We start from the raw sequence: 22448 nt of genomic DNA, 5'->3' as shown, positions 1-22448 counted from the left end.
TCTCTCTTAGAAATATACCATAAAAAAAAAAAAATTTTAAAAAAAAAGAAAGAAAATGAGTATATCCCCATGACCTACAAAATGTCCCCGTCCATGCTCTCTGCTCTAAAGTGCATGGTGTAGATTCAATATTTTTTTATATTTATCTTCTAAACAACAACAAACCACTACCACCAAAAATAAAAAGGAAAAAAAAACCACTGGCAATATAAATCATATTCTAGTTTCTACGTGCAAGTTGTGAGCCTCAATTACTGAATATATATGCACAGTTATAGGTTTTTATCTCTAATCAAATATATACCTCAATACTAAGTGAATGTGTTGTCCTCTTCTAATCAAGAGACTGAATCTATCCAAATAATACGGACTTAACAAAATGTTCTCTTGAAATTCCTCATCTGGAACTGCCTTTAAGAACTGCTAAGTTAGGGGGTGCCTGGGTGCCTCAGTTAAGCGTCCGACTTCAGCTCAAGTCATGATCTCACAGTTTGTGGGTTTGAGCCCTGTGTCGGGTTCTGTGCTGAAGCTAGCTCAGAGCCTGGAGCCTGCTTCAGATTCTGTATCTCCCTCTCTCTCTGACCATCCCCTGCTCATGCTGTCTCTCTCTCTCAGAAATAAGTTAAAAAAAAAAAAAAAAAAGATTAAAAAAAAAGAACTGCTAAGTTAAGAACACTTAAGATAAACATGTCGCAATTTACATCCACAACGTTATCAGTAATTAAGCTAACTATCCTGTTTCAGAATCATTTAAAAAAGAAGAAGGGCACCTGGGTGGCTCAGTCTCTTAAGCATCCGGCTTCAGCTCAGGTCATGATCTCACAGTTCGTGGGTTCGAGCCCCACGTCGGGCTCTATGTTGACAGCTAGCTCAGAGTCTGGAGCCTGTTTCAGATTCTGTATCTCCCTCTTTCTCTGACCCTCCCCTGCTCACGCTGTCTCTCTCTCTCTCTCTCTCTCTCTCAGAAATAAATAAAACATTTAAAAAAAATTTTTTTTAAATAAAATAAAAATGAAGAAAAACTTCAAAAGGCAAAGATTGGTTAGAAAAAAATTTTTTTTAATTTAATGTTTATTTTTGACACAGAAAGAGACAGATCATAAGCAGGGGAGGGGCAGAGAGAAAGGGAGACACAGGATCCGAAACAAGCTCCAGGCTCCGAGCCATCAGCACAGAGCCTGATGTGAACCTCGAACTCACAAAGATAGTGACCTGAGCTGAAGTTGGACACTGAAGCAACTGAGCCACTCATGCGCCCCAGAAAGATTATTTTTTAAAATGACATTTTTCTGAAGATCATTCTAAAAGTCAAACTCTGAAACATGATGAGCATCATAGAAATAAATTAATGTTCTACGATTTATATGTTCTTAAAGGGAAAAACAATCAGGTTTTATACCTTTGACTTATTATGTATTACCTGCTAAGTAACTAAAATACCCGGGGTTCCCTGAAAACTTATAGGGACTATATACAATGGGGTAGTCTTAAAATAGGTCCCCAAATCCTAGGATACTTCCTCTCAGCAAGAAGTGAAACTCCATTCCGGAAGAAGTGAAACTCCATTCCCTTCTCTTTAAGTGCTGACTATACCAAGTAAACTTGCTTTTAATGAATCAGATAAAGTAAAAGCACCAGCGTACACCTTCACTGACTAGGTCATAAAGTGCACTATAAGTTAAAAAGTGCTCTCCTGGGGTGCCTGGGTGGCTTAGTTGGTTAAGCGTCTGACTTTCACTTAGATCATGATCTCGTGGTTCGTGGGTTCAAGCCCCGCACTGGGCTCTGTGCTGACTGCCAGTTCAGAACCTGGAGCCTGTTTCAGAGTCTGTCACTCCCTCTCTCTCTGACCCTCCCCTGCTCACGCTGTCTCTCTCTCCTAGAAATAAATTTAAAAAAAAAAACAAAAAACAAAACAAAAAAAATAAATAAAAAGTGCTCTCCTTCCTCTCTCCTCCTTGCTCTCTCCTGGATAGCTTACTCCAAGGAAAAGTGACTGCCATGTTGAGAAAACATTCAAACTGCCACTGAGGAGGCTGCACAGCAAGAAACTGAAGGACATCCAGCCAAAAGCCATTTGCATGAGCCACCTTGACAGCAGATCCTCGGTTCCTATCAAGCCTGTAAGCTGACTGCAGCCTGTGCCAACATCCTGACTGCAACCGACCAAGACCCTGACCCAGAATCATGTAGCTAAGCTGCTCCCAAATTCCTAACCACTCAATTTTGCAATCACTTGTTACACAGCAAAAGATACCAAAAAGAAATGGAAATAATAAACTACCTTATAAAGTTCCTTCTCATCCTTTTCTGTCTTCAACTGACATTCCATCTGTTCTCTTTCATATCGTGTCTTCCTGAGTTTATCCTTTAAACTGAATTAAAGGAACATTAACATAGACCAAAAAAAAGTCATTAAAACATTTTTGTAACATAAAAGTTATTGTCTAAAGCCATCAGGAATACCTGTCTAATTCAGTTTCTTTTTCGATCGCTTTATGTGTGACTGACACGATATCTTCCTCAAGCTGAAGAGCTTTGGATGAAGCATCGTTGTATCTCTTCTTAATCTCTTCATTTTCCATTTTTAAACTTTGTGATACTTCAATAAGACCCTTAGAAACAAAAAGGAGTATTATCAGAAAGATAATTTCTAACACAAATTTGCATATCTTAAATCTATGTATTTTTAAATTGTTAATTCCAGTGGTTTCCTCTAAAGTTTATAAACTAGATTAAAAACTAAACCTAAAAGTGAAACATACATTCAATTTTTTATATACCAAATTAAACAATTATAAATTTCCTTTCCAGACTTCTCGTATACCATTTATTGATTTCACAAACTTCTCCACCAGAGGGCAGGCAACAAAAATGAGAGAAAAAATGTTTAATTGGTCGCTTTCATTTTTGACATCCTGTTTTTCAATGCTACTCCAGTGACAAAACAGGTTTCAAAATATACTACCAAGGTTAACACCATCTTATAACACAGATCACTAAGTGCCACTGGTAATTATATCAAAGCACTAAATACACGCCTAAAGCAATGTTCCTAATGGTCCTGCCACCATGGCTCAAAGGCCTGAACAAATAGTCAAAGAAATTGAAATACAAAAGCAGTAAATGCAATCTAAAAGGTACTTCTACTTAAAACAGAATACTCCTTCCACTTTAAACAAATAATTTTAAAAGTTTTAAAAATGTTTAACACATCAAGACACTTAAGTAACTTGTAAGAACTTGGCCAGGCTCCACCCTAAACCCATTTTATGATCTGTAAAATGAAGATAATAAAGCCTTTTCTCCCTAACTTTATAAAATCTTGAGAATCAAATGTAACAGTGCATATGGAGATACTGTTATGGAAAACTATACACCAAAAGAACTGATAAATTGAGACAAACTGGTTTTGTTAAAAAATAATTTTTAAACTTCCCACATATAACAGTACCACCCATACAGGCAACAATAGAAGCTAAAGGAAAACACCAATCTTACAATTTAAATGTAACAAACATTATACAGTATTTACAAGCCATTGTGATTTTCAAGTCAGCCAAATTTTTTACTTCTAAGTGAAAAACCATGTTAAATATATTGCTAAAATATGAAAATTGCTCCAGCCCCATACTGGGTGTAGAGATTACTTAAGAATATGACCATTGCTATTGTTGCAACTGTACTTAATTAAAAAGCTCAACACCATAATGGTCAGATATACTCTCTTGGTTTTATTTTTGCTCAAAGCAAATGTTTACCGAATTTGCAACATTAACTAAAGACTGTGATACAAAAAAACTAAATGCTTTTCTAATTCCAGTAACACCACAGAAAGCAAATGATATTTATTGCCTCTGCTGTACACTGTTGTCAATATCCAATGATTCTTGCAAAACCTGACATATTTTTCATTTATTCGTCTTGCTCATTTATAAACATAGCCAGAAAGATCTCTAATAGTTGTGTTTTGTTTTCTTTTAATTTTGTATTGCTGCTTTTACCAAATGCTCTTTTCACACAGTAAATAGTTTACAGATTTAATCCAGGTATTTCTTCCTAAAACAAAGACTAGATTGCCTAGAAGCAAAAACTAGTTTCTGAATCTGTAACTAAGAAAGTTCTACATCAGTCTAAAAAAATGTATGGGACAAGAATCAGAGAAGATTCATAAGCAACTAAATCCAAAATTATGAACTGCTTTATCTATGAACTAGTTAACTCTACAGTGAGTCACAAATTAATTCTAATGTAACTTGAGAGTCTTAGCATCTTTTTCTCGTACCCAGTAAAGCACCTAATAGCTTCTCAGCATCCACACCTATTTTCTTTCTTTTTTTTTTTTTAATTATTTATTTATTTCTGAGAAAGGGAGAGAGGCAGCTGAGCAGGGGAGGGTCAGAGAGAGGAAGACACAAAATCTGAAGCAGGCTCCAGGCTCTGAGCTAGCTGTCAGCACAAGCCCGATACGGGGCTCGAACACACAAACTGTGAGATCATGACCTGAGCTGAAGTTGGACATTTAACTGACTGATCCACCCAGGTGCCTCCCCCTCCCACCATTTTCTAACTGAATGAAAATTACCAGAGATTCTTTTTCAGGCTTCCAGTTCCCATGTCTGAGTAAAGCATACAGCATCTCAATATGGTTAAGTTTTTCTTAGCATGAAAAGGACATTAAAGTCTAGAGTGTACACACAAACTAAAAATCTTTCCTTTAAAAACCTTTTTTAAAAAGAACTTAGAACACAAGTCTTTGAAAAACACTTGAAATGTGAGATGAATATTCACTCAGTCAGTACTTGCAAATCACGCCCCAAAACAATTCTAATATTTAAAAAACAGATTTTAAGTCTGCTATATTGTGTACCAAGATAAAAACAATTACAAAAATGGAGGTAAAAAGAGATTAAGAGCATTTCAAATACATGAAGCAGACTTCTTCCCCTCCTCGAGGTTAAAGAATCCCTGCTACCATGAGCCAGTATTAGCAATTCCTTCAAATCCCAACTCTCAAATATGAACAACCAGAATAAAAAATAAGCCATTTATCAGTGTGGCTAAACATGCACTAAAAATATCTCAAGTATCAGAAAATACTCTCATGTTTAAAAACATCAAATTCTGATTATAAATGAATACATCTGAATAAAACAGATATAACAGACAACTGAGGCACCTGCGTGTTCTCAGTGGGTTTAATCATCCGACTCTTAATTTTGGCTCAGGTCATGATCTCACGGTTCATGGGATCGAGTCCAGCACAGGGATCCAGACTAAGCTTGGGATTCTCTCTCCCTCTCTGCCCCTTCTCCCCCTCAAAATAAATATTATCATGGACAACTGTTTAGAAAAAGTACGGTATTCTGGATTCAAATGTATATAGTGGTAAAATTTAGTAAATTAGTACCTGAATGCTCTAAATAAATAGCAAATTATTGGCAAAAGGATTATGTTATTGGGGAACTTGGGTGGCTCAGTTAGTTAAGCATCTGACCAGCTCAGGTCATGATCTCAACGTTCATGAGTTTGAGCCCCACATCAAGCTCTGCAAAGACAGCAGGCAGCCTGCTTTGAATTCTCTTTTCTTCTTCTCTCTCTCTGCCCTTCCCCACTTATGCTCTCTCTCAACAATAAACATTTTTTAAAAAGATTATATTTTTTGATAGGTTTTAAAATGAACCTTTCTCATTTGACTTAATCTGATTTTTCTTGAACACTCTTCTTCCTGAAATCACTAAGACACTGAACACAGTTATGTACATAAACTGTTAAGTGCATCTCCTCCGGTTTCTAATAATATACCAAAGATATAATTAACAATGTACAATAATAAACAATCTTCATGGCATTAAAAAAATGGAATAAAAGGCAAAATAAATAATAATAATTAGGCAATTCCTCTTCCTTAACACTACCCCCATAAATACAGCCTGTTCAGGTTACAGTTGGGTTTTTGTTTTTGTAAACTAATCTGAAAGAAATGTTACTTTAGCATGTTTATTTCAGTTTTTTATTTTTTTTATTTTAGAGAGAGTGCAAGCAGGGAAAAAACAGAAGGAGAAAGAGAATCTTAAGCAGGCTCCATGCTTAGCTCAGAGCACAACACAGGGCTCAACCCCACGACCCTGGAATCATGACCTGAGCCAAAATCAAGAGTCAACGCTTAACTGACTGAGCCATCCCGGTGCCCTTCAGTTTATTTTAGATCTCTGAATTTAAATACCTTTAAAAATGAAAAATTCATATAATCTTCTCAGTAACAAATTTATCTTGAGAAAAACTTATACTTTATTCGAGCAGCAGCAAAAAAAAAAAATCACTTGGAAAAAATCTGCATCAAAAATAACTATTTTTCTTTCCCAAGAAGACTACTTCTGTCAAAAATCTGCTAAAAGCAAATACACTTACATTCTACCGTTGTAATACGAGATTCAAAGATTAAATTTTTTGGTTAGAGCTAAAAGGAAAAAAAGCTAGACTACAAAGTTATTTCCTGAACACGTACACATTCCACAGAGAAGTAATTTCAATTTTTTTTTTTTTTTTAACATTTTTGGAGAGATAGAGAGGAACAGAACATGAGCAGAGGAGGGGTAGAAAGAGAGGGAGACACAGAAGCCTAAGCAGGCTGCAGGCTCTGAGCTGTCAGCACAGAGCCTAATGAGGGGCTTAAACCCACTATCTTGAGATCATGACCTAAGCTGAAGTCAGACACTCAACCGACTAAGCCACCCAAGGCAGCCCATCCATAGACAAGTAACTGTTAAATCAGATTTCATGTATATTTATATAGAAGGGAATAAGAAAAAAATTTAGGACAGTATAATTTTACTTACACTGTCTTAATGGTCTGCGTATTCTGTTATGATGATGCTTGTTGCACATGGATATATAACATAATAGATCGATGGAACAGAATAAAGAAACCAGAAATCAACCAATGCATATATGGTCAATTAATTCATGAAAAAGGAGCCAAGAAAATACGATGGGGAAAAAAACAAGCTCTTCAATAAACGCTGTCGGGAAAACTGGACGGCTACCACAAAAGAATGAAACTGAACCACTACCTTACACCATAAACAAAAAAATCAACTCAAAATAAAGATGTAAGACCTGAAACCATCAAACTCCTAGGGGAGAAGCTCCTTGACAATGATCTTACAACTGCCTGAATTTGACACCAAAAGTGATGACACCAAAGTGAAAAATAAATAAATAAGCAAACTACAAACTAAAAAGCTTCTGCACAACAAAGGAAATCGTCAACAAAGTGAAAAGTGACTTCCAAAATGGGAGAAGTTATTCGCAAATCAACCATTTGGTAAGGGGCTACTATCTACAATTATTTTAAAAATCACACAAAAAATACACTTAAGTACATCTTATATTACCAACATTCAAGTTAAGAATATATTTTATGGTGGGGTGTCTGGGTGGCTCAGTCAATTCAATGTCCAACTTCAGTTCAGATCATGCTCTCACAGTTCCTGTATTCGAGCCCTGCATGGCTCTGTGCTGACAGCTTAGAGCCTAGTGCCTGTTTCTGACTGTGTCTCCCTCTCTCTGCGCCCCTCTCCTGCTCTCTCTCTCTCTCTCAAAAATAAACATTAAAAAAAAAAAAAAAAAGAATCTATCTTATGGAAAAAACTCAACTCAGTTTAGGCTCCAAAAAAACCTATAAAACCTAAAGCCACAGTTCGTTTTAATCCTATTCGAAAAACAAGACTCATTATTATCATTTGGTTTCCTGAGCCTCAGTTTTTAATCTTCTAATTTTCAAATACACAATGAATATACCTACAAACTTCTTTTTTTTTAATTTTTTAAAAGCTTTTTATTATTTTTGAGGAAGGGGGAAGAAGACAGAGTGTTAGCAGGGGAGGGGGTCGAAAAAGAGAGAGAATCAGACTCCAGGCTCAAAGTTGTCAGCACAGAGCCCGACATAGGCACTTGTGAACCGCAAAATCATGACCTGAGCCAAAGTCAGCTTCTTAACCGACTGAGCCACCCAGGCATCCTGAAACTGCTCATTTTTATGTAAGTCTAAAAAATGAAAATTAGGGTAAAAAAGGACCAATCAATACAATGGAATATTACTTGACAATAAAAGGAATAAAGCACTGATAATTATTATACTATGGATGGGCCTTGAAAACATCATGCTAAGTGAAAGAAGCCAGTCACAAAAGGCCACACGATTCCATTTGTATGCAATGCCCAAAATACAGAAATCCATACAGACAAGATTGAGGGGGAAGGAAATGGAGAATGATCACCAACAGGTACAGGTTTCTTTTGGGGTGGTGAAAATGTGTGAAAATTAGGTTATGGAAACGGTTGCATAATTCTATAAATTAAGAACCACTAAACTGTATATTGTAAACTGTTGGATTTTATGGTATATCAATTATAAATTACATTTCAATAAAGATTTTTTTAAAAAAAGATCAATTAGATAAGCTCAAATCTTTAGTCCTTTAGGGCAAAAGTATAGAGTACTACAAGGGAGTGCCTGGGTGGCTCAATCAGTTAAGCGTCTGACTTCAGCTCAGGTCACAATCTTATGGTTCAAGTTCAAGCCCCGCATCGGGCTCTGTGCTGACACCTCAGAGCCTGGAGCCTGCTTCAGATTCTGTCTCTCCTCTCTCTGCCCCTCCCCAACACTCGTACATGCATGCGAGCTCTCTCAAAAGTAAATAAACATTTAAAAAATTTTTAAAAGAAAACAGTAGCAGAAGGACCCCCATTGCCTGCCTCTACCACTTTACAAACTGTTCTATCTTAGGCAGGTTAAGTAACCTCTCTGTGCTACGTTTGTAAAATGCATACTTAACAATGCACACCTTATAGGATTGAATGAGTTAACATAAGTAAACACTCTGAACAGCGCCTGGCTTGCATTAAGTATTATGACTTAGTTTTTATTAATCGGCCTATTATAGGAAAGACAAATCCACACTTATTTAGAGTTGAACTAGAAATGAACGTAAAAATTATCCTTAATAATCAAAATAGTTACTTTTTAAATCTAGGTACACATGAATGATGGAACATATACAGATCACATTAAAATACAGGTGAAATATAATACATAATTCACAGATGTTATTTGGTTTCAGTTTTAATCTACTTTGTAATCCTACTCTAAAGCAGTCAAAAATCTAAAACATAATTAAGCATAACATTTTTTTTTTTTTAATATTTTTATTTATTTCTAGGAGAGAGAGAGAGACAGCTTGAGCAGGGTAGGGTCAGAGAGAGAGGGAGTCACAGACTGAAACAGGCTCCAGGCTCTGAGCTGGCAGTCAGCACAGAGCCCGACGCGGGGCTCAAACCCACGAACCACGAGATCATGTCCTAAGCGAAAGTCGGACACTTAACTGACTAAGCCACCCAGGCGCCCCTAAGCATAACATTTAAATCAATGTTTTTAATGACCTTAACACATCCAATTCTTTTAGTTTACAAAATAGCAGTGTTCTCTCTATTGGTATTTCACAATGAAAGTCATCAATATTTATAAAAGATGAAAGATTTTATTTTATGAACATTTAACTGTCTTAGTATTTATCAGGTGTTGAATGAGTAACAAGCTAATCTTATTTTATACAACAATTAAAACAGTTTCTTCTATCACGAAGAAACTGTAAGTTGCTACAGATCGTTCAGTTCCTTATTGTCCATTCTAAAATTTTAAGTGAAATTGTAGACGATATATCATAATAGCCCTTCAGAAATTCAGCAGAACCTCAAAGAGAAGACATTTAGAAAACAATACTTAACAAACTTCAAGACTGTTTTTTTTAGAATTCACACCACAGAAGAGATTTAAAACAAGTGCCAAACATGTCATGGATTTTATAAGCCACCCAACTGAGACAAGCATCTTGTTCTAGCTGCCCAGCAGGCCTGCCTGATTAGAGGAAGACTGATTTTGGGGGTGAAAAAGAATGCATTAAAAAGCCCCATGACTAGAAACAAAAAAGAATTATTTTTCGTGGAAGTCCGTTATCTTATCCCCAGAAATAAGCAGGCACTTTCCAACATAGGACTAACAAATTTTTTTAACACTACATAAGTATCATTTCTAGATTCTGAGGAAAATGGCATGGATTTCATATTCAGATTTTATTCACATTTTGGTTCTTTCTCTAGATTACGAAAAGTAATAAATTAATAGCTACTTACATGTAGTAAGAATCTATTATGTAACAAACACTGTTCCAAATCCTTTTTTTAATCACCATGTTCATAGTAAAGAATATCATTTAAAAAAAAAAAAAAAACTTCTGTTTCACCTTCCCAGAGTACAATACCAACACAAGAATAGTAGCAGGGAAGAAGTCCCCTCCAAGATTTATGAGTTGCCATAAAAACTTCTGAAGACCTCTTCCAGATACAAGAGCCACAATCTCCTAGAAATTTAATATTGCTTCATGAATCCCCTGCCCTCTATCTACCACTTTATCAACCTAAGTATATCAAAATAAGCTCTCTTCATAATAGTCCTATCTGTAGCACTTAACTCTTGTCACGGGGACAGCATTAAATCTCAACTAATACTCAACTGGACCAGATGCACAGCCTGATGTACGTAATTTCACACAATTCAAGACCTACCATTTCTTCATTCCTATTCTTCCAATCATCCACTCTTACCTTGGATTTCAAGTTGCCCAGATCTGAAACCTCGAAGGCCACATTTCAGGGCATTTTTTATCTTATGGGCCAAGTACATGCTGTATGGGCCAAGTACATGATCTTATGGGCCAAGGACATGCTGTAATGATATTCATGAATATCCTCTTCTATCTCACCTCCACCCCTCTAACTTGTTGTAACAGAGTGAAAGAAAAAAAGATTGGCACTCCACTTTGGAAAACTGCCAAACCCATGTACAAATGAGATAAATGTGTAAAGAACAGAGAGAAAAGAATTAGGAATTACACAAAACATCCAGGAGTTAAAATAATTGAATAAATAATTTAGCTGAATGTCCAAACAATCAAGGTAGGCAAGTAGGGTATTTTATCATATTTTAATTTGGTATACCTGCTTTTACTGCAAGATACTCCCCAGAGTAAAATTAGGGGAATAACTGCCTATTTTAAACTAAAATGGCTAATGGTAAAAAAACAGAGACATTACAGATGTCTAAAGGAAGAATTAGAATTGTACACATTGCTTGATATCATGTTACCCTCTAACTCAAAAGAATACTCCTCAAACAAGTCAAGACAAAGTTTTTCAGAATTTAAGCCCTATTTCTATACCCTCTCTGTTCAAAGTGTGCAATTTACAACCATCCAACAGGAGTATAAAAAGTATTGTACTGAAAAACACTGCACTGTTAAGTAACTGCTCTCGGCCATGTTGCACAAAAGAATAACGGAACACATTCCATGCTGAGGGAACAATAGATCAGGTCAATAGACATAAGAATATCCAACTAGTTTTAAGCAAGACTGTGATATGAATCCTCTCAAAACTAAACCAGTTACTTTTCTTATGAAAATAACCAGGTGATTGTTTTTTATTTTCAGCTATTACTTTAAATCAATTTGGCTTTTTTTTTTTTTTTTTTAGGGTTTATTTTTGAAAGAGAAAGAGAAAGAGGGAGCAGGGGAGGGGCAGAGTGAGGGAAGAGAGAGTTCCAAGCGGGCTCTATACCGACCGCAGAGAGCCTGATGCAGGGCTCAAACTCATAAACTGTGTAAGATCATGACCTGAGCCAAAGTTAGACGCTGAAATCGAGTCAGATGTGCTCAGTGCTCAGCTGAGCACAACTGAGCCACCCTAAATTAAATCCATTTGTATCTCTAATGTCACTACAGTTTTATACGTATACATCTTTTTCTTAGCTCAAGAAACTGTGCCAAGTTTAATTATGTGGGGTTTGTTTTTTTTTAGGATAATGTATGGCACTGCTCACATCAAGGACTTCAAAATTTTGTCTAATATTACATTTTATTTCATCGAATTCCATTTCTTGGAAAAGTAACTTTAACTACTTTGTTCTATTTTCCCCTTATTCAGCATTTCTCACTCCTAATTATAGTTCCAACCCCTTCCCCCCAAAATATTGATCAATTATCTTACAATTAGATATAAAGCATATAGAAACAGTTGTCAGTTGGGGCACCTCGGTGGCTCAGCTCAGGTTGTAACCTCATGGCCACTGGATTGAACCCCACATGAGGCTCTACTCTGAACCTGGGGATTCTCTCTTCCCCGCTCTCAAAATAAATATTTAAAAAAAAAAAAAAACAACAGTGGGGTGCCTGGGTCACTCAGTCAGTTAAGTGTCCGACTTCAGCTCAGGTCATGAAGTCACGGTTCATGAGTTTGAGCCTCACACTGGGGCTCTGTGCTGACAGCTCAGATCCTAGAGCTTGCTTCAGATTCTGTGTCTCCCTCTCTCTGTGTCCCTCCCCTGCTTGTGTGCTCACTCTCTGAGTAATAATAAATGAATAAACAAGCAAACAAGAAAAGAAGTTGTCAGGAACCACCTCATCAAGTCTGGTGCCAAAAAAACCTAGAAGTATTTTAACCGTTTATAACATAAAAGAAGCTGTGGCAGAAAACTGGTAAGAACTAAACTATTCTTCTCAAAGTATGTATTTAAATGCAATTTTTTTAAACAGGTAGTTTTTATTCACTTTAACTGGTCCAAGTGCTTGAAAAAGTGGGTTTCGAGCAATATATCATCAACTCCAAACAGTGACATAAAACTAACCTTATGCTCTGCTTGAAGTTGGTCACATCTCTCTTTCTCATGGTTAAGTTCTCTTTCCATTCTTCCAACTTGTTCTCGAAGTTGAGTTGTATCTTTTTCTAGAACAGCAATTAACTTTAACAGTTCTTCTTTTTCTTTCATGGTTTTCTCAATTTTCAACTGTAAAACAAAAACTCAAGTTGATTTTTTATAATCCTAAAATGTTATTAGTTCAGTTTTCCATCTCAAAAAAAACAGTAAAGAAATTCACAAAAAATTTTACATATAATCTACTTCATGAACCATACATACATGTAAATAAAAACTCATGAATCATAAATTTAAACCTTCTTTTGGTTGGGCAAAAAGAAAACATTAAAAGGCAGAAAAATCAATAAATTTTATTATGAGGTTGTCTGCTAATCAATTTTCAAATTAGTGCCAAAAATAAGGCATATTATAATTTTTAAGTGACTTAATTCCAGGTTTTTCTCGAGTATGTATCAAGAAGAAAATGTATACCACTTTATTGTTTGCTTTTCTTTAAATTCCAGTTAGTTAACATACAGTGTGGTCTTAGCTTCAGGAGTAGACCCCAGTGATTCATCTCTTACATGACACACGGTGCTCATCCCCAAAAAGTGCCCTCTTAATGCCCGTCACCCACTTAACCCATCCCTCCAAAGCCACCAGCAACCCTCCGTTTGTCCTATTTAAGAGTCTCTTTATGGTTTACCACCCTGTTTTTATCTTATTTTTCCTTCTCTTCCTCTATGTTTATCTGTTGAGTTTCTCAAATTCATCTGTTGAGCTTCTCAAATTCTACAGTCAAATCATATGATATTTGTTTTGTAACTCTTCTTAAATGTAAAGGTAGGAGAGATCTTTGAATGTACGAAGAACTTCCTTGTGTGTTATATAAGACCCTCATCTATGGAGTTATTCTTAAAACTTTTGGTACTAAGAAATAACAGCTGCTATGTTTTGCTAAATTAAAACAAACTTAAAGTAACTGCAAATTTTAGGACAAAAATGCAGATTGTAACAATAAATTATATAATTGATTTTGGGGGCAACACGAACAGTAACTCAATTCAGGAAAACCTCCAATATTCTAAAATTACTAATTAAAGAACCTAAAATAGTAGTAGCAAATAATTTTTCTCTTACAACAAAAAGTCTTTGATTCTAATGTGAATAATGAAGACTCAGAGGGAAAATTTCATAGAGGCATCATACATTTAGCTAAAATAAAGTTTTCTCCTAGTACACTAAATTGGTTCTCCAGGGTCATGGAATCAAACTGATTAAACTTTAAAATGGGTCTTATGAAAGTTGGAAGAGCAACAAATTTTTAGAATGACCTTCTACCTCTTTCATCAGACCAAATGAAAATAACAGGAATCAAATGCCCTCAAAAAAGAAAAGTTCATTTATTCACTAAACTTCCTTTACACCTTATATTTTGAAAACCACTTTTTGGCTCTAAACTTTCTGACAGCTTAAAAGTGAAAATGTATCTTGACACAGCGTAAAAGAAACATTATGAAAGAACCAATTTTTCCAGTGATGTACTTAATTGGCACATACTTTTTGAAGAGTTTACTGAAACTTAAACTTTAAAAAGGAATCCAAATTAGATAAAAATGTATACAAGTCTAATTCCTGCCTCCAATTTTATATTTGAAATATTCCAAACACACAAAACAATGAAAATTTTGTACATGACACCATCACCTAAATTCGCTGATCAATATTTCACCATGTGTAACTTCATCTCCCTTAATAACCTAAGTTTATGTTTTTTTGTTTTTTGCTAAAACCATTTGAAATTGCACATGTTTCACCCCTAAGTACTCAGAGCAAGCATCTTCTAAGGACAGTCCCCTTTTCAACAACTACCACTATCATAAGAAAATTTTAAATAACTTATAATATCCAATAGATAGCCCACAGTTATATATCTCCCACTATTCCCAAAATATCTTATTTTTTTTTAGAAATCCAAAATTGAGTCAAGGTTCACATGTTAACAAGACATAACCTTTCAATGTCAACAGTGCCACAAATAATATCTCATATTTGTACTGTTTTTGTGCAGTTTTAGATAAAATCATTAAGAATTGATGAATGTGGAAATTTAAAAGATTTATCAAAAAAGTTGGTCAGAATATAAAAATGTTTTATCTCAGTATCTAAGAGACAGCAATTTCAACTTTGTCAACTACCTCTTATGAGGAGGAAGAAGTGAAATAAATGGTGTGACATCCCAATGAACTTAGAGAAGGAACATAAAGAGACACTGATGCCTGAATGTCTGTTTTTCTGTTGGATGCCCTGAAATCAGGGTGGTCTAACAAGTATTCAAAAAGCTGCAATATAAACATTAACTGCATTCTTTTTAAGAGCTGGGCTTGTTTCAGCATCTCTAACATTCAAATACCAGGCTAAAAACCTTGATCATCAGGCGGTTGTCACCACAAAATGTTTCAGTCACCCTATAAAAGTTACATTTCTTTATCTAAGATAAGAAAGGAATTTCTGGAAGAAAAAGGGAAGAAATGAAGCATTCACAATAAAAAAATGGCTCCTTCTAACCTTTTTAGTTTGACTACCTACTATGACCCCTCGTCATTTTTTTCTCTAGTCTCAGTTTTTGAAGGTAAATAAAATCAAAGGCATAAAATATATACATATAAAAAACATCCATCTGGGGCATTTGGGTGGCTCAGTTGGTTAAACATGTGACTCTTGGTTTCAGCTCAGATCATGACCTCACAATTGTGGGTTCAAGCCCCATGTCAATCTCTGTACTAAGAGTGCAGAACCTGCTTGGGATTCTCTTTGCCCCACTCCTGTGCAGTCTTTCTCCCTCTCTGTCTCTCAAAATAAATAAATAAAGTTTAAAAATGCATCTGACTATAAAGAAAAGGCAATGACCCGCCAGACTAAACATGAATGTAAATTAACCAAAATTACATACTGAACCAACTAAATAAGGTGTTTTTCACAGAAATTCAAATGTAACATTCTAGTTTCTTAGATTCCAAGATATTGAAAAATATCTTAAGAATGTTGTTCTATTTTCTCCTTCAATAATTACTAAAATTTAAGACATAAGACATTAGACCATCTGCACAGTACATTTCTATTAGAGCCAATGCAATGACTCACAAATAGTCAATTAAAAGAATGTAAGAAGCTTTTCACTTTTTCTTTAAATTATAGTTAGTCCAGGCTATTTACTGGATAAAATGAACAAGGAAATCATTCTAAAAACGCTCAACCTAAACTAAGACAGGGATCTTCCCTGATTCACCCTTCGACAGTGAAATCAATAACCTAAGTGTGACAGGAAGATTTTTAAAGTATTTCAAAAGCAACACTCTAAGTTTATTATTTTAGTTAAAAACCATTTAATTTTCATGTTATTCTTTTAGATTTTTTAAATGCCAACCAACATGAGCCCTGTTCTTAAATTATCTATAAATCACTAGCTCACTGTTAGTACTAACCTCAAGAAGACCAGCTTTTGTGGTCACCACCAACATGTCAGAATTTCCTTCATCTTCCATAGTAAGCAACTCTTCCACTGGAGAAGAAGCTCGAAACTGGAAAGGTGTACTTGCTCCACGAATTTCACCCTTATGGGTAACATAACAGAACTGATAAAATTCTCCATCATCATTTGGAAGGTAATATCCTAAAGAAAATTAACAAAAAAATTTATTAACTTTCCTATTACGAAATTAGTGGGATTTTTCCCCCCCTTTAACATACCTTGTCATCCCTGCTCATTCCTGACCCTGTTTAGATTACAGGTGGGAATGTATCAAAGAAAGAAATCTTCCCTCAAATTTGACATTACGTGAAAAGAAAGTTATTAACAAAAAAAATGTGCTGTACGTGAATTGTAAAAAAGAAAGGAAGATGAAGTCCACTTTTGCAGTAGAATAAAAAATAAGCTTTAGATCACACAGCTTTATCCTGGAATTCAGCTCTACTACTAGCCATTAGTAACTCAACCTCCCTGAGCCCCAGTTTCTTATCTGTATAAGAGCTATGAAGCCATCTACCTCAGAATTAAAAAGCATCTATAACATACTTATACCATCTAGCCCATTATCTGATGAATATGTGCTTGATATTTGTTCCTTCTTCCTTCATCTCAACTGTTACCTACTCTTTTAAGATCTATTGGATTATCCCTGCTCAAAATTAAACTTTATCTCTTCTTCTCCAAAGCTCCCACAGTATTTTGTCCAGCAAAAAAAAAAAAAAAAAACTCCACAGTTGACTTTCAGTTACCATTGGTAATATGCATGCTTTATATCCTCTATGAAGAACACAGAAATACTGAGAGCAAATATATAACATATATATAAATTCTAGCATCCTCCATGACAACTTATAAAAAGGAAGCCTTCAGTGATTGTGAAATGACTATACAAAGATCAATACATTCACCTTATCTTGAATACTCATATCTACCCTGAAATCTGTAATCACTATGTCTGTTATTCTTTCATAGCATGAAATTTTCAGCCTCATTATTGTATCCATTTCACTTGATTTCCTTCTTTAAACAATAGTTAACCTTCTTCATTAGCAACAGGAGGGAGTATCAGCGAAAATACAAGAAAAGCCTGGAACATCTTGTGGTGCTTGAAAGAAAGAAGTCCTGAAAAAAGAATTCAAAGTGGCGGGAACGTCAAAAAACACAGGACCCCACCTGACGGAGCTTCCAATGGCCAAAGAAAGCTAGAATAGTTTGCACAACAGAAAAGGAAAGATTTTATTCCACAGAAAATAAACATCTTTGAGTCTCTGAGGAAGGAGACAACAACTTCTCTTAACATAGTAATTCCAACTAGTAAATGTGCAAGGAATGAGCACCGAAAAACATCATTAGGGAAACACAACAATAGAAATTGTTGCAAGCTAGGGGCTCCTGGGTGGCTCAGTCGGTTGAGCACCAGACTCTTGGTTTCAGCTCAGGTCTTGGTCTCACAATTTGGGGGTTCAAGCCCCGCATCAGGCTCTCTGAGCTGACAGAGTAGAGTCTGACTAAAAATTCTCTCTACCCCTCCCCTGCCTGAACACACACGCTCTCTCAAAAATATAAACACACATGAAAACAAAAATTGTTTAAAATTGTTGTAGGCAAGATCTTACCTATTTGATACTAAAATTAGTGGGTGAAAGTTTGAGGAAAAACAAGGCTATTTCCTTAGTCTCAAACTAACTCCCCCATAGTATTAATTTATTACAAAAGGAAAAAATACTAACTTTACAGTAGAGAAACCCAGCAGACATCAAGTGACCAAGATTAACATCACCAAGGGCGCCTGGGTGGCTCAGTCTGACTTTGGCTCAGGTCATTATCTCACAGCTTGTGAGTTAAAGCCCCATATCAGGCTGTGTGCTGACAGCTCAGAGCCTGGAGCCTGCTTCAGATGCTGTTGTCTCCCTCTCTCTCTGACCCTCACCTACTCACACTCTGTCTCTCTAAAATGAATAAACGTTTAAAAACAAAAATTTTTAATAAATTTAAAAGATTTATTTTTTTTGCCCCTTCCCCAACTTGTGCGAGTGCATGCACACGTGCTCTCTCTCAAAATAAATGTTAAGAAAAAAAAAAAGGCACGGAGCCTGTTTAAAGTTTTCTCTCCCTCTCCACCAGCCATGCAGTGTCTCTCTCAAAATAAATAAACTTAAAAAAAAAAATTCTACAAACTAGAAATTCAAGGTCTGATAAATCACACAAAAGTATTCCACTAAGAAATGGTTCAAATATTGTTTGAGATACCAGATGCAGTTATTCAGAGCTGCAATTTAAACCTAGCTAGAAAAATCTCTCATCAGGTCAGTAACACTGAAAAGAAAAAGAAAAATCAAATTACGAGTATGAGTCCATTTAGGAAAAGAATTACACATTTATATATTTGTATTAGCTGTTTTGAGTTTTACATTTCAAGATTCTCATGACTCATTCACAAAATGAGCAAGGTGATTTTGGATTGTGCTTAAAATACCTTCTAGCTCTAATACTCTAGGATGATGTTTTTCATGACTATCCTGACTTTATATAACAAATGAGTTCCAGGCAAGCAGAAGCTTTTATTTCTGAATTTCAAAGTAATATTTAACATGATGAATTTTCAAAACCTTGGAAAACTTAACTGCATTTACGCTTAGCTCCCATGAAAATGCTCTTAACTGAATACTTTTCTCCTTTTTTTATTTACTGCCTTTTAACTTCATGGTAAACCACCAATAAAAGGTGACTGTAACAAATTCAGTAAGTTAACTTAAGAAAATTAATCACATTAAAAATGACTGGACACTGAGCATCCAACTCTTGATTTTGGCTCAGGTCATGATCTCAGCTTGTGAGATAGAGCCACACATTGGGCTCTGGAAAGAAACTCACTCTTCACTGAAAGATAAGCAAAAAACCTTTTTAAAAAAAAAAAGTTTACATTTGAGAGAGCACAAACAGGGGAGGGGCAGATAGAGGGGGACAGAGGATCGGAAGCAGGCTTTCCACTGACAGAAGCGAGTCCAATGTGGGGCTCAAACTCACAAGCTACAAGATAAAGACCTGAGCCGAAGTCGGACACTCAACTGACTGAGTCACCCAGGTGCCCCAATTAAATGTCTAGATAAAATATGTATCCTACACTCATATTTACATTCTTACGACTTTTGCTAAACAAAGACACTACTTAATTCAACTTTGGTATGTTGGACATGCCTAAGGAGACAGACCATTACAATGGAGAACAACATTTTTTAATAGCAATAAAACATTTAATTTCATCAAGTTCTGCAGTTTTCAATTCTTACCTTGAAATGCCAATACACAATTAACTGTTGACCCGTCTACATAATGTTCAGGCATAGGAGACCATAAAAATGTGTAATAATCACGAGCAGTACTCCATCCAACCTAAAGGAAAATAATAAGGACACAGAGATTATAAGTAGTTTAATATTAGAGTGATACAGCATATTGTCTTTTACTGCATCCTAAAATTAAAACATGGGTTGATATGTTTACAAATCATTGGGTATTTTAACAAACCTGTCAAATTTTTATGATTTTTATTGAGCTATAACCTAATATAAAAATCTATATAAATTGAACAGTTGAGTTTCTATTATACATTAAAAACACAATTTGACACTCAATTTCTCAAGGAAAAATCTTAGTATACACATGATCAAATATAACAACTCATGTTTCTTTATAATTTAACTTTGCTAAACAAATTTTTAAAACTATTTTAAATCTCAAATTTCAGTGTGTTTAGATTTCCTTCTCCCCATTAAATGTGGTAACTAAAACTTCACTAATCTCTCATATCAAGTCTTACCTGCAGCCAATTGGCAAATTTTGTAAAAAGGCCTGCACTACCCAAGACAGGGTTTATCTATTTGTTTATATACACAAATAGAAAACCTATGTCCCACCTATATCTAAAACGTCTTCAACTTACAAAATGTGTATGTTACATATCTCAGTCTATCATTTTCTATATAGACTGTACTGTGTCTATATACTGAATATTAGAGATGTTTAAAACAAGTATACACAGGGGCGCCTGGGTGGCTGAGTCGGTTAAGCGTCTGACTTTGGCTCAGGTCATGATCTCGCAGTTTTGTGAGTTTGAGCCCCACATCAGGCTCTGTGCTGACAGCTCAGAGCCTGTGGCCTGCTTCCGATTCTGTGTCTCCCTCTCTCTCTGACCCTCCCCTGCTCACACGCTCTCTCTCAGAAATAAAGCATTATAAAAAAATTTTTTTAAAGAAAAAATAAAAAAGGTACACACATAATTCATATTATTGTGCTTCACAAATACTACAGTTGGGCTTTCTGTTGTTGTTGCTGTTGTTTCTACAAAGTGAAGGTTTGAGATAACCCTGAATCAAACAAGTCTATCAGCACCATCTTTCCAACAGCATTTGTCACTTCATAACTCTGTATCACATTCTTGGTAATCCTCACAGTATTTCAAACTTTTTCATTACTATTGTATTTGTTAAGGATGATCTATAAACAGTGATCTTCAATACTATGTTTATTTTGGAGTGTCATGAACCACACCCGTGTAAGATGATGAACTTTATGTGTTTATTTTGACTGCTCCACCAAATGGCCGTTATTCTCCCCCTCTCCTCAGACCTCCCTATTCCCTGAGACACAATACTGAAATTGGGCCATTTAAGAGTCTACAGTGGCCTCTAAGTGTTCAAATGAAAGGAAAAGTGGTACATCTCACTCTTAAAAATCAATGAAATGATTAAGGTGAGCAAGAAAGGTATGTCAAAAGCCAAGAAAGGCCAAGAGCTAGGTGTCCTGCACCAAAGAGCCCAATTACAAATGCAAAGGAGGGGTGCCTGGGTGGCTGAGTCAGTTGAGCATCCAACACAGCACAGATATTAAGAGTCTGTGAGCTCGAGCCCTGCATCAGCTCAGTGCTATCAGCACAGAGCACACTTCCGATCCTCTGTCTGTCTCTCTCTCTGCCCCTCCCTCACTCGTGCTTGCTCTCTCTCAAAAATAAAACATTAAAAAAAAAAAAAGGAATGCAAAAGAAAGTTCTTGAAGGACATAAAAGTACTACTCCAGTGAACACATGAATGATAAAGCAAAACAGCCTAATTGCTCATGTGGAGAAAGTTTTAGTGGCCTGGATAGAAGATCAAGCCAGCCACAATATTATCTCAAGCGAAAGCCTAATCCAGGGCAAGGCCCTATCCTATCTTCAATTCCATTAAGACTAAGAGAAGTAAGGAAGGTGCAGAAAAGTCAAATCAGCAAAAGTTGGTTCACGAACTTTTAAGGAAAGATTTAAGGAAAGAAATGCCTCTATAATATAAAACACAAAGCAAAGCAGCAAATGTTAATGTAGAAGTTATAACAAGTTATCCAGAAGACAGAGCTAAGATATTTAAGGAAGGTGGCTACATTAAACAACAGATCTTCAATGTAGATGAAACAGCCTTATATTGAAAGAAGCAACTATCTAGGACTTCATACCTCAAAAGAAAAGTCAATGCTTGGCTTCAAAAGACAAGACCAACTCTCTTGTTAAGGGCCAATGCAGCTGGTAATTTTAAGTTGAAGCCAATGCTCATTTACCATCTCTAAATTCCTAGAATTATGCTAGATCTACTCTGCTTATGCTCTATAAGTGGAGCAAAGCCTGTACAATAGCACATCTGTCCATAACATGGTTTACTAAATATTTTAAGCCCACTATTGAGACCTACCGCTCAGAAAAAAAGATTCCTTTCAAAATCCCACTGCTCATTCACAAAGCAGCTGTTCACTCAAGAAATCTGATGAAGATATACAACAAGGTTAATGTTGTTTTCATGCCTGCTAACACAACATCCATTCTGTAGCCCATGGATCAAGAGGAATTTCAACTCACAAGTGTTATTACTCAAGAAATACATTTTGTAAGGCTATAGCTGCCATAGTGATTCCTCTGATGGATCTAGGCAAAGTAAATCAAAAACCTAAAAAGGATCCACCATTCTAAAACATCCATGATTCATGGGAATAGTTCTAAACATCAACAGGAGTTGGAAGGAGCGGACTCCAGCCCTCATGGATGACTTGGAGGGTTCAAGACTTCAGTGGAGACAGTAACTACAGATGTGGCGGAAAGAGGAAAAGAACAAGATGTAAAGCCTGAAGATGTGACTGAATTGC

At 35.8% G+C, this 22448-nt stretch overlaps 1 protein-coding gene across 3 annotated transcripts in view; it reads right to left on the bottom strand.

Annotated features, from left to right (window-relative positions):
- The window catches only part of TAX1BP1 (Tax1 binding protein 1), a 76771-nt gene that overhangs the window by 34379 nt on the left and 19944 nt on the right, over window positions 1-22448 (bottom strand). For all 3 annotated transcript variants that reach the window (XM_039229846.1, XM_039229845.1, XM_039229847.1), the window contains exons 3-7: window positions 19571-19673; window positions 16237-16424; window positions 12743-12901; window positions 2467-2615; window positions 2285-2375 (exon numbers count right to left, since the gene is read on the bottom strand). In XM_039229846.1, the coding sequence (XP_039085777.1) occupies window positions 2285-2375; window positions 2467-2615; window positions 12743-12901; window positions 16237-16424; window positions 19571-19673 (690 nt within the window). The remainder of the gene's footprint in view (window positions 1-2284; window positions 2376-2466; window positions 2616-12742; window positions 12902-16236; window positions 16425-19570; window positions 19674-22448) is intronic.

This window comes from Hyaena hyaena, unplaced genomic scaffold (genome assembly GCF_003009895.1).
Source record: "Hyaena hyaena isolate Hyena2069 unplaced genomic scaffold, ASM300989v1 scaffold_40, whole genome shotgun sequence".
Classification (NCBI taxonomy): Eukaryota; Metazoa; Chordata; class Mammalia; order Carnivora; family Hyaenidae; genus Hyaena; species Hyaena hyaena.
The sequence above is the reverse complement of the archived record's forward strand: the minus strand, read 5'-3'. Positions and strand labels throughout refer to the sequence as shown.